At 42.3% G+C, this 13937-nt stretch overlaps 1 protein-coding gene across 2 annotated transcripts in view; it reads left to right on the plus strand.

Annotated features, from left to right (window-relative positions):
* Positions 1-13937, plus strand: part of LOC127447176 (histamine N-methyltransferase) — a 380204-nt gene that overhangs the window by 89836 nt on the left and 276431 nt on the right. For both annotated transcript variants that reach the window (XM_051708810.1, XM_051708811.1), the window contains exon 3: positions 8640-8816. In XM_051708810.1, coding sequence (XP_051564770.1) covers positions 8663-8816 — 154 coding nt within the window. In that variant the 5' untranslated portion in view covers positions 8640-8662. The remainder of the gene's footprint in view (positions 1-8639; positions 8817-13937) is intronic.

Below are 13937 nucleotides of genomic sequence, written 5' to 3' on the forward strand. Positions count from 1 at the left end.
GTGTATAAAATGCACTGTGCAGTATGCAAATGATGTGGCCACAAATACATTAACTGTGTTTATATGTCTATGGGATGGCATAAAGGATAAAGAAATATAGCTGGAAGGAATTTTATTTGCATTGTTCATCCAATCAGGCTTGTGGCATACGTTTATAATATAGACATCAAATAGAAAAGAACCCTCATCATATACAAAAACAGTCTACATTTATTATATATTACCTCATTGTTCCACTGTTGAATTACTGTAGTTAAGTATTAATCAATAAATCATTTGAGACTGCAGTCAATGTCACGCCAAAATAATTAAGATTGCAATGGATATGTGTCAAACACTATTTAAAATAGCAGGGAATAAACTAGAAAGTTATGCACCTAAATAGCACAAAACAGAGATATTCAAATGACAAAATCACATTAAAGTCAAACAAAATAATAAAACTTTTACTGCCTGCAACATGGTTTTCTTAACCCTTTAAGCTTGTATGGAGCCACAGAGAAAAAAAAATATGATAAAAATATTAATGACTACAGTCTTGAACAACACAAAATAGGTATCTTTTTAAAGCTTATAAGCTGTATTTTACAATGCATGTAGGTATTATGACCATAGTTGAGCAAGTGATTTGAAATTTGCAGACAAATAAGAAGTGTTCCGTTTTGATATTGTATTCATAATTTTGCACTGCACATTTGTTTGTAATTGGTAAAAACATCAAACTGATCAAGTAGTCATGTGTCATATGTCGTTGGAAAGCTCTCAAAGAGTAAAATACAACCAGCTTATTTGTTTTACTCACAGACAAAGGTATAGTGTAGCTAAGTATATGTCTTTGACATGTCTTTTACACACATGCTACATGTAAATAGGTGTTGCTTATATGCCACCTTTTCACTTATAACTTCATGAAAAATAAACTGAACATAAAATTTCATGAACAGTTTCTTAGAGGAGGTGATTATCTTTAAAACGAGTAATCAGATGCATAGACCATTAGATAATCCACACAAAGCACAATGTGCACACAGCACATTATGTGCTATATGGCTAAAAACAAGTTAGCTTATCTGGATCAGATAACTTCATCAGAAATGATGTAGTAGGTTGTCCAGCATCATGGAATGCTAAACCGTATTAGGATTCAGATCACTGCAACCAGAGGTGAAGTTGTCCAAATATGGGTAGAGATGATCGTTCACTCTAATTTCATATGGCCACCAGGAGATGGTGTCATGTACATGACATAGACTCAGTGATGACTCAAATGACACAGAATGGAACTGAATGAGATCCTGTTACTCATGCCTGCATGCTTTGGAGAGAGAGCATGCCTTTAGTCATTGTTGTGTTTGCTTCTGTAATTAGTTCTTATGTACAATTATTATGTTTTATTTGTTTGGCGAGGCTTTTGGACACTTGGAGATGTTTTTGGACACTAGGATACATTTTTTGTAATGCTACATCTTTTGATTGCTTTGTCATATCAACACAATGTTTTATTCAGTTACATGTGACATGATTAGGAACAAAACAAAAGCAGTTTTTAGTCCAATTAGAAAGGAAGCATAAAGAAAGGTAAGATAAGTATAAGTGATGCTAGCAAATCTAGCTAGCTAACGTTTGCATTCTGCCTCTTGCTGCATTCCATTCAACTCGGGAAGTTACAATATTGTTTAAGAAAAGACAGAGAAAAGTGAAGACTTACATATTGAATAAGTGTTTGATATATTCTGTACATAATTATGGTTCCCTATCTGTCACTCACTCGATGTTGTGTCGATGTAGTGACACTAGGGGTCACTCTTGGGAGCCCGAAACACCTGTGGTCTTTGATAAAAGGCCAATGAAAATTGGCGAGTGGTATTTGCATGCCACTCCCCCGGATATACGGGTATAAAAGGAGCTGGTATGCAACCACTCATTCAGATTTTCTCTTCGGAGCCGAACAGTCATGCTCACTGAGCTGAATTCTTATGACTGTTCATTCACTTCTGCTGGATCTGACGGCGCATTTCAGCGGCTTCTCCCTCCTCTGCACTGGTGCATTGCAGAGAATGCCCCTGGGTGCTTCGGCAGAAAAAAGAGAGTATATTTTCCTGATAGAGTATATTTCTCTAAAAGAGTGGCACACACGGAACGTCTTTTTAAAGATGCGTCTTTTTAAAGATGCCTTTCTGATTGTGTGTTATTCCTGGTTGTGGTCGTTACCTCTCAACTGCAGATGGTCACGATCGCTGTCTTTCATGTCTGGGTGCGACACACACGGAGGCAGAGTTCGTGGATGGTTCATGTTCTCACTGCGAGAACATGACCATGGCAATGTTGCGGTCGTGGCTTGCTTTCGTAAGAAAGCAAGCCACCCCAGGGGTTCCCCGCCTCGGTCCTGCTACCTACGGGTTTGAGGCCAGCGCGGCTAGCACTGGGGGCAATTTGGGGACTCCAATGGGATCGCCTCCGCCGGGTATACCCCTGCGGACCTCCCATTCCTCAGCACGCTCGTCTGCCCCGATCGGGCTTCCGGATGAGTCCGCCGGCTCATCTCACGGCGAGTTCGACCTCTTGTTCGGAGCCCGCGAAGTTGATGAGCTCTCGAGCGCAGCATCGGAGAGCGGGCTTGTCCAGTTGGACGCAGAAGCCTCAGCTGGGCTCCCCCCTTCAGGGTTAATTGCCCAGTCACAGCCGGATGCAGAGATGACGGACATGCTTTCCCGGGTGGCCGCGAGCGTCAGGCTAGAGTGGACCTTCCACTCTCCCCTGAACCCTCGCGGCTCAATGATTGGTTCCTGGGCTCGTGGCGCCGCTCAAAGCAGCCACGCCCCGCTCCAGTGCCTTTCTTCCCGGAAGTGCACGAGGAGCTGACAAAATCGTGGGAGGCACCTTTTACTGCCCAGTTCCCCCACCCTCACTACCCTCGATGGCGGGGCGGCCAGGGGTTATACGACGATTCCCCCGGTGGATAAGGCGCTCGCAGTGCACCCATGCCCTCAGAGCGCCACCACCTGGCGTGGACGCCCAAAGCTCCCGTCCAAGCCCTGTAGGTTCACGTCATCCCTGATGGCCAAAGCTTACAGCGCTGCTGGACAAGCTGCCTCTGCCCTGCATGCCATGGCTCTCCTGCAGGTCCACCAAGCCAAGGCGCTAAAAGAACTGCACGAGGGTAGTTCCGCCCCAGATTTGATGCAGGAACTGCGCTCGGCGACCGACCTCGCTCTCCGAGCGACGAAGGTCATGGCGCGGCCTCTCGGGCAGACGATGTCCACATTAGTGGTCCAGGAGCGCCACCTTTGGCTCAACCTGGTCGAGATGGATGAGGCCGACAACACACGGTTCCTTGCTGCCCCCATCTCCCAGGCTGGCCTATTCGGCGACACCGTCGAGGACTTTGCCCAGCATTTTTCGACGGTGAATCAGCAGACGGAGGCTAACCAGTATATCCTGCCCCGGCGTGGCTCAAGATCCCGCACCCCGTCTGCTCATCGCCAAGGGCGTCCCCTGCGGTGACTGCACTGGCTCTGCCGCAGCCCGCCCCTTCGGCCCGGTCCCGGCGTGGAGCCCACCACAGGAAGCAGATGCCACCCGTCTCATGGCCGGCTGCTAAGAACGCCCAGGGTCGACGAAACCCACTGCATTGGAGCTGGTAGTAAGACAACTCCATCCCCCGGTGGAGGGCCGGGTGGAGAATCTTTTGTTGCCTTTTTTATTTGATTTTGCAGCATGCCCAAGTGGCTGCAGTACCCAACAGTTCAGCAAAAGAGCGGTTTCCTCCTTCCCTGGGTCACATACCCAGTGTGCATGGTCGTCATCACGACCACTGTCCACGGGTTTTTCCTTGCAGGATTGGCACTCCAGTGGCAGTCTCCCCACCCCTGCGTGCCCAGCTGTGGCACACATCCACCCCTGATGTGACAGCTTATGGATGGGCCCGCGACTGCATTGGCACATCAACTGCCTCGAGTTGTTGGCAATTCTGCTTGCCCTGCGGAGGTTCCGGCCGTTGATCCAGGGCAAGCACATGTTAGTTCGGACAGACAACATGGCAAAGGTAGCATATGTCAACTGCCAAGGTGGTCTGCGCTCTCATTGTATGTCACAACTCACCCGCTGTCTCCTTCTCTGGAGTCAGCAGCACTTTAAGTCGCTGCAAGCCACTCACATCCCGGGCAACCTCATCACAACAGCGGACATGCTGTCACGGCAGGTCACCCTCAGGGGAGAGTGTAGACTCCACCCTCAGGTGGTCCAGCTGATCTGGAGTTGATTCGGTCAGGCACAGGTAGACCTGTTCGCCTCCCAAGAATCCTCCCACTGCCCGCTCTGGTACACCCTGACCAAGGATCCTCTCGGCATAGAAGCGCTGGCTCACAGCTGGGCTCCTGGCCTGCACAAATATGTGTTTCCCCCAGTGAGCCTACTTGCACAGACTCTGTGCAAGGTCAGACAGGACGAGGAGCAGGTCATCCTGGTAGCACCCTACATGCCCACCCAGATGTGGTTCTCAGACCTCACGCTCCTCGCGACAGCATTTCTCAGGGACGGGGCACCATCTGGCACCCGCGACCAGACCTCTGGAATCTCCATGTCTGGCCCCTGGACGGGACGTGGAAGACCTAAGCGGTCTACCACCCATGGTGGTAGACATGATCACTCAGGCTTGGTGCTTTCCTTCCTGCAGGAGAGGTTAGAAGGGTGGCTGTCCCCTTCCACATTGAAGGTGTACGTATCTGCTATAGCAGCACACCACGACACAGTGGACGGTAAGTCCTTAAGGAAGCACAACCTGATCATCAGGTTCCTGAGAGGTGCCAGGAGGCTGAATCCCTCCAGACCACACCTCGTTCCCTCATGGGACCTCTCTGTAGTTCTTCAGGGTCTACAGAGAGCCCCCTTTGAGCCTTTTCAGTCAGCTGAGCTTAAGGCACTCTCCTTGAAGACTGCCCTCCTGACTGCGCTCACTTCCATCAAGAGGGTAGGAGACCTGCAAGCATTCTCTGTCAGCGAAACATGCCTGGAGTTCAGTCTGGGCTACTCTCACATGATCCTGAGACCCCGACCCCTTTTAGGGACCAGGTGGTGAACCTACGAGCGCTGCCTCAGGAGGAGGCAGACCCAGCCCTGTCATTGCTGTGTCCGGTGCGCGCTTTATGCATCTATTTGGATCGCATGCAGAGCTTTAGTGTCTCTGAGCAGCTCTTTGTTTGCTTTGGTGCACAGAGGAAAGGAAGCGCTGTCTCCAAGCAGAGGATCGCCCACTGGCTCATTGACACCATAACTATGGCATATCATGCCCAGGACATGCCGCCCCTGGTAGGGCTATGAGCCCATTCTACCAGGGGTGTAGCAGCCTCCTGGGCCCTGGCCAGGGGGTGCCTCTCTAACAGACATTTGCAGAGCAGCAGGCTGGGCAACACCCAACACCTTTGCAAGGTTCTACAACCTCTGTGTGGAACCAGTTTCATCCCAGGTAGTGGCACGCAATACAAGCGGATAAGCCTGGGATAGCCGGCCAGGTGTATCGCTTGCACATAGCGCCTTTCACCTCCTCTGAGCTGAAGACATGTGCCAATAATTCCCAGTAGTGTTCACAAACTATGTTCCCTGGTTGACTTCCTCCGAGGCCTGTGGCAGTCAAGTTTTCGGAGAGATTCACTGCCGGCCCAGTACACGTGCTAACTAAGAGCCCTGTCAAGGGTAGGTGCTCCGCATGTGGCGGTTCCCTGTAAGGTAACCCCATGTGATGTATATCTTCCACTAATTCATTTCCCTGTTGGCAAACTGCATCTTCCTTGGGCAGAGCCCCCTCTGCCACAGTCTCCATGTTTGTAGCAACTCCTCCCCTGTTGGGCAGGATCTACCATGAGACTCTCCACATGGTCGGCAAGACCAAGACCAATCCACTACCTGGTATGAAACCGGTTCCACACGGAGGTTGTAGAACCTTGCAAAGGGGGATTATCCGACTGGGCCGCCAGTCGGGGGGTGTCCCTCCCAAGGGGAGGACATCACGGAGACCACACCTCGCCCAAAGAGAGGGGGGATATTTAAGTGGAAAATTCGTCACATGGTCGGCAAGAGTGAGGTGTGGTCTCCGTGGTGTCCTCCCCTTGGGAGGGACACCCCCTGACTGGTGGCCCAGTCGGATAATCCCCCTTCTTTTTTAGGGAGTGGAAAAAAAGAAGGGGAAAAGAGGCCATGTCTGGGTTAGCCTGTCTCTATCTTTTGGGTAGTCGACTTGTCCCCAAAATGCCATTCGACACTCATAACTATGTTGGGGGTGGTTACGTGTCAGCCTGGTGCGCTGGCAACGAGGCACACAGTGGTCTGCCCATCACACACCACCAGTTCACGTAACACAGTTCAGCCAGTTGCGGTGTTTGAGTGACAGAACAACGTTGAGTGAGTGACAGAAACTGATGAAGGGAACGAGACGTTGTGTCCCTCCTGCCACAATGCTGAACTACCTGCTGAAATGGCTGGACCTTGTCTCGGCTCCTCAGCATAAAACCTGAATGAGTGGTTGCATACCAGCTCCTTTTATACCCGTATGTCTGGGGGAGTGGCATGCAAATACCACACGCCAATTTTCATTGCCCTTTTATCAAAGACCAGAGGTGTTTCGGGCTCCCAAGAGTGACCCCTAGTGTCATTACATCGACACAACATCTCATTCCCTCCATCAGGGAACAGAGGTTATGCAAGTAACCAGGACGTTTATAGGGGAAGAGTCATCCAGAAAACCTGATGCAATGCTTGCACAAAATTTTTATTGTTTTAGGTGGATGGTAAAACTTTAAAAAGGAGTGCTGAATAAAGATGGTTAAGTTGATTTCAGCTCCTTAGTGTTTGTTTGTATTTGTTTGCTCATAGAAAACAAAGGAAAATTCACACATATAAAATTAACTTCTGCAATACCTTTTGATTATTTTATCAAGACATTTCTCATGGTAAATTGATACACACACACACACACACACACACACACACACACACACACACATATGGCAATAAAAGAGGTGAATGAAGAGGAACCTTCATTTGTTTTCTGTGGGTGTTTTTATGGGAATATGGATATTTCAGATCAATTTGAGGAGTGCCTACAATATTTTATTGTAAGTGCGTCATGCATTGTGGGACTCACACTGGTCTGGTCTTGGTCTTGTCTCGTCTCGATACACTCTGGTCTTGGTCTTGACTTGGTCTCAGTTTAGATGTTCTTGATTACAACATTGGTGAGGTGACCTACAGTACTGTATACTGTAGGTCAACACTGCTCATTTATGAACAGTGAATGAACCAAGGCCCGAAGTCCCAAGCAACCAGCTCTAGGCTCTTAAAAAAGTAAACTGTCCATATGCTTTTGAAACTATCTAATTCTATCAAAACATTTACTTGTGGGAGCTGTTAAAAGATAAGAGATCTTTTTTTTTTTTTTCACGCTGTCAAGGCCTCTCACCATTTTCCTCTCAAATCAGATTTTCTGCCAGTGCAACACTGCTGAAGCAATGAAATAAAAATCTAATTTTCCCAATGAAATCAACCAAAAACCAATTGGGAGCTGCAGGCTTTCCCTGCAAAATCACATCAAAATAATTCCACATTCCAAACACATATTTTAGTCTAAAAGCAATTCATCCATCATTATGCCAATACTGCCTAGCCATCTCGAACAGATCATGTGCAGGTTATGTATTATGTGCCATTTCCATAACAGGGGAATCAATCAAAATTTGAATTCACATAATACTGTAATACAGTGGTCTATGCAGAGCTGTGTCCCATCAATGAAACAATGATGCTATAAAATATAGAGGTCACCATTTCTCCTGTCTTACCGTGGGCCTGGGATGAATGAACAACCTTGGTTTGTGCTGCAGAGCTGTTTAAATGAGTTACTTTCCCATTTCAGTTGTCAATGAAATAGTTTATTACATGTGAGAGGCATAACTTGGATCCATTCGAATGCATTTTTGCCATTTGAATGGTGAGCAGATTTCTATCAGTCTGTATGTGATATGAAACAGACCATGCGCACTGCAAGAGACTCTGTTCATAGTTCAAGAGCAGCTGCTTTTAACTTTGAAAATAATAAATATAATAGCATTGTTATGGGTCCATAACTGAAAATCTCAAAATGTTAGCAAATATGTTCATTGTAAATCAAATGCAATTCATTAAATTTCCTGCTCACATCGCACCTACTGTTCATACATGCTTGGAGAGCCAGTGATTCCAAACCTAATCCTTCATCCCAAGGATATAAATTACAGCAACGGGGGACAGAATTAAATGTGCTGCAATAAAAAGGTGTTAATATCCTACATTTTTTTCAGAGCTGAATGACCCAAGGCTCTGCCTGTGTTCACCATGATAGTTACTGCATCAGTGCATGCCATTTCAATAAAATGCAATTAATGATGTTTTTAAGACAAAGTGATCCTGATCATTCAGTGATCGTGAACAGCAGATGTGCACAATTTCATGTCCCTCAAAGGATTAAATGACTATAGTTAAACTTATGCTGTGATTAATATAATGATTCCCTTGAGTTGTTTATCGTGCTTGGCTGGGGTATTCACCTCCTAAAACGTACAGATACACAGTATAATCATCACAGTTTTCTCCATTACTCATTCTTGCAGGACTAAAAGCGTACAGGACGTCAATGGGCTGGACTATGATTCTAAAAGATGACTCTGGTGTAAAGGGCTGGAAATGGCGTTTTGGGAACTACCTACTCCTCTCTGTGTCTCTCATTGCAATGCAAGTGCAGTCGGACCTGGAATTTTCAAAGGACTGGCATTATATGTGGAAAACGGGTAAGCGTTCTGTTTACCATCTCTGTGATATGGTGATAACCATCTCTATGACTGATCTCTTTTAAATGGCTTTAATTTGATGTTTCTCCCTACTGTTAACATGACACAGCATGTATCCATTCAGGATTTTATCTTCCCTGGACCCAAGCTCCAAGCTATACAGAATTTATCAGGAACTAGTGTAACAAATTCCTCTGTGCCATTCCAATGTTCCATCATGCTGCTTTCTTCTTTCTAGTGCTTTATAATCACTTTGCTGTCGGGGGTATGGCCTTGGGGTTAGCTCATGTGCACCTGACATGTCTAACTGTGGTGCTTATATAGAAGACACAGGATTGAGTCTGGTCTTTGTCTTTCAGTGTTACTTTGACATTTTGCAAACTTTTTGCATGATAGATGCTGTTGTCTATTTGCGTTGTTTATACACCTAGATTTTATATAGAGGTGTATTTGTGCTGAAAGTGTAACAATGAATTAATATAAAATGTAAGTATGGTGCAGCACTATTTAGCACATTTTGCGCAAAGTTTCTTAACCTCTAGTGTTATTTATTTATTTGCATTTTTTTAGAAACATAATTTGCATTGAAAGGAGGTGTGCTTGTGCTGAAAAGAATGACAATGTATTAATATAAATACTTATGGTGCAGAACTATTTTAGCAAATGTAACAAAGTTTCATGACAGATAGCATTGTTTATTTATTTGCATTGTTCAGAAACATAATTTGTATTGAAAGGTGTGCTTGCACTGAACAGAATAACATTGTCTTAACCCTAATGTTATGTTAATATGTTTAAGAGTTAAAAACTGTGAAAAACCTATCTAAATCTTAAGTTTGAACAGTCCTCAACACTGACAAAATGAATATGTAAAAAAAAAAAAAAAAAAAAAAATTTGTTAGGTTTTTATAATATTTGTTTATATTTGTGGAATGTATAGATATAAATAACTTTCACCAGGAGGCAGTAGACATCTAATACACTGTATAACAGGGTTTCAGTAAACAATTTATCATGTTGATAATGTAGAGGCTTTAGAAAATCATGTATGAAATATGATATGCGCAGATTTATTGGTTTAACAGATATTATACACACACCTACACATACTGCCAAAACTATTTACACACACACACACACACACACACACACACACACACACACACACACACAAGTTGGTGCGGCTATCCTTATGATAGTAACCTCCTTTTATACTATACGAACAATAGATTCTATCCCTTAACCCTACCCCTAAACCTAACCCTCACAAAAAAACTTTCTGCATTTTTACATTTTCAAAAAAACATGATTTTGTATGTTTTTTAAGTGATTTGAATTATGGGGACACTAGAAATGTCCTCATAAACCACATTTATAGCATAATACCCTTGTAATTACCAGTTTGTAACCTAAAAAAATGTCCTTATAAACCACCCAATCCATTTTTCATTCTTTCTTTTTCTTTTCCTTCACTGAGAATCCCTCATTCACACAGAACCCAACATCATTGACACAACTCCCATCTTACAACTGGAATGAAAACTCTGCAGCATTTGATCAAGGGATCATGTGTGGATGTGAGTCTGTTAGCATAATATATGCTCTGAAAAAGATTATCCATCTCTTGCTGAACAGTGACAGACCCTACTGCAGGGAATGTAATCACATATAATGATGTATATAGTAATCTATTCCTAGTCCTCAAAGCTGAAGTAATTACCTACTGCTATGCCTAGCTCTATATTTATGGGCTTTGCCAAGGCATTGTGAAGTAAGTCTACATGTTGGGCTCAGTTTTACAAAGAAGGAAATCTGATTTTGACTATTAATCTCTCTGGATCTGACAGAAGTTGTCTAATTTTTCCCCACATGAAATTATTGATTCCAAATAAAGAATTTACCCGCAATGTGAGCAACTTTCGCAGCTGCTGAGTTCACAATATTGATGAATGAAACGCAAAGAATGCTATTTGCATTCTATAAATGATCATAAAAAATTACAAATGCCCACAGGTGATTCAATTTGAGCCTGATTGTTGCGCTAGTGTTGCCTCTAGGAACCAGACATTCAGACTGACGCAAACAATCCACAGAGTAAAAAACTCTGAATCTCTTTCAGATCAACAGTGTGGAAAATTAAGTAATGAATTCAAACTCACTGCTTCAGATGTTCTCTCTGTCCCAGCGAGTGTGCTTTCAACCCTTTTTGTACACAATGGCCTCATTGGCTTTGTAATCAATGCTTTCATGTGCTTCTTCTCATTTTGATGATGGCATTGCTCAAACTATAAAAAAGATTGAGGAACTATACTTGAAAAGAAAGGAATCTAATCAGATCATCAGGGGTAAGGCTGTGACATCTCTACTCAGCAGTGATGGCTCATACATTTCTCTGAAAAACGAGAAATAACATCACCAACTGAAATAGTTTTTTCAGTGCAAGTAGGATCAAAAACAAGCATGATACAAGCATCTGACCTTTCAAATCAACATTAAAATGTAATGGGAGGAATCATTATATGTTTGGACCAATTAGCAGTGCCTTATAGAAACTATGAGATATCTGGTATGAATTAAATGAATTAAATGAATTAAATGAATTATTAAAGTCATCTCAGTTCCACTTAGCAGTACTTGCATTATTAGGGTATAGCTATGGTTATAATCTGTGATGTACTGGCTTAAATAGATTGTAGTTTTATCATCATGTGGTTGTTAGCAGCATTTGAGGGCCAACCTCTGGCTATTTTTAGCGCCACACTTCACAGAGTCAGCATCTCTAAAGACATCGTAAATGTTGAAGTATGGAAAAAATGTTAATGCCTTTTTAACTGTTCCTATGGCATAATACTAATGGTAGTACATGATCTAGAATTCTTCTACACACTTAAATCTAGGCAGAGCTGAGTTTAAATGAGTATTCCACTCCTACAGGTAGAGTAATTTCCTGAGAGTTGACAGAACAGTGTGACTCTTCACATTATGGAGGGCTGATGTGTGTTTTGGGCTTGACCTTCATCACTTTCTGAGAAACGGGGGGTACCCAAGGCTGTGGATAATGGAACAATCATTTAGCTCCTTAAACAAAGCACTCTCATTAGAGCCTGTGAAGAACAATCCCTCCAGTTCCATTTTTCACCAGCGACTGCCCGAAGAGGGAGAGAATGAGAGTGATTTGATTATATGCCTGTGATTTTCTGCCTGTGATTTTCATCCCAAAATCTTAGAAATCTGGTGAAAATGTGAGCATTCACATTAATGCTTTACACTGAACTGTGTGATTGGCCTTTTAACAAGAGGTGAATAATGGGAAGAATTTAAGCAATACCACATGAGCAAGAGTGCTGTTTTACTGAATATCGGTCATTGGCAGTCACAGCCTTGATGATATTGTGAATGTTGTATTGCTTTTATACAACAGCTCAATTGAGAAGGTATCCTGAATGACTGTTCCCCCCTAATGTGTCATACCTTAATTTCTGAAGACATAAAGGAGATCATTATAGGTTTTGTTTATAAGAAAAACGAGTAAAGAGAAATGTGCAAAACCGACGCTGTGTTTGTATTGCTGTATTTGTAAGTTATTTGAACATTTTTATGGATTTTTTTTTTTTTTTTTTTTTTTTTTAAGTTGATGTGAATATCTTCATTGTTGACATAATTTTCTATCCCAGCTTAAAGGGATAGTTCACCCCAAAATAAAAATTATGTTATCATTTACTCACCCTTATGTTGTTCAAAACCCCTATGACTTTCGGTCTTCGGTGGAACACAAAAGAGGATGTTGTTATCCAAAGTCACCAATCACATTCATTGTACAGTATGGAAAAAAAATATGCGATGAAAATGAATGGTGACTGAGATTGTCAGTCCCTAAATTCTGCCAACATCTCTTTTGGTTTTTAGTTAAGAATGAAAATCATATGGGTTTGGAACAACATCAGAGTAAATGATGACAGAATTATATTTTTCGGGTAAATTATCCCTTTAATGTGCAGAGACAGCTACAAGTAAGCCATCTGTAGGTTGATTTCCCCAAAAATTGGCATGAGTTTGGGGTGGGACTAGCTTATTGTCCATATAAATGCAGAAAGGGGAAGTGTTTAGGAAACCTGTTTGGAAAAAATAAACTTATTTTTGCGATTCCTTTTGGTGCTGGTATAGTGCCACAGAAATTACACACAGCTGTTTTAAAGTTCACTAAAATTATTGTTCAGATTCCTAGCTGTCTAATGTATGCACACTACTAATGAGTTAGTTTTAGCTCTCATGCAGTGTATGTCCAATAAGTTAGCATTACTATTTATCATTGTACTATTATCTAGGCAGAAGGGGAGGGAAATGTGGTGCAAATGCTTCATTAATTATCTAAATTTTGTTTCAATAATTTTCCTCTCAGTGAGAGTGAATGTCCAGATGGTCTGTTTCAATGAATGTTCAGTTTATGTAATGGTTGTAATATTTTCAAGACAGTGGAGCCCTGCCCTTTGCTAATTATTGAATATTGATTGTGAAGCTGGCACATGGCTGATTACACCTATGGCAGCTAATGAACACACAATGACATTTACTTTCAAACTACATAATGACCAATATGACCAATTTTGATTAAACTGCATGAACACGCCATGACACATGCAGGTTGAAATATTACAAAATGCACTTGAGAAATAATAAACCAGTCTTACACTGATTTATTTTTCTTTGTTCTTTGTTTCCTCTTATATAAGTTGTTATATATCACTGGTAAAAATTAATCAGTGGGGTTGTAATTGTAAAATATATATATATATATATATATATATATATATATATATATATATATATATATATATATATATATATATATATAAATAAATAAAAAAAACTGAATTTTTCAACAAATGAATCTATGTTTGTTAATTTACTTTGATATTTTAAATAACCAACTTAATATCATTAGTTGCAAACATATACTTTTTATGGTTAAATATTGTATTTATTATCTTGAGTAATCTCTACAAGGCTTTATAGGCGTGTGGATTTACGATATAGTATTTAAGTTACATTTACTTAAATGACTTGACTGTTGAATGATGCACTTTGGTTTAAACAGCTGGAAACACGTCCCTGCAGTGGACT

This window comes from Myxocyprinus asiaticus, chromosome 10 (assembly GCF_019703515.2).
Source record: "Myxocyprinus asiaticus isolate MX2 ecotype Aquarium Trade chromosome 10, UBuf_Myxa_2, whole genome shotgun sequence".
In the NCBI taxonomy this organism is placed as follows: Eukaryota; Metazoa; Chordata; class Actinopteri; order Cypriniformes; family Catostomidae; genus Myxocyprinus; species Myxocyprinus asiaticus.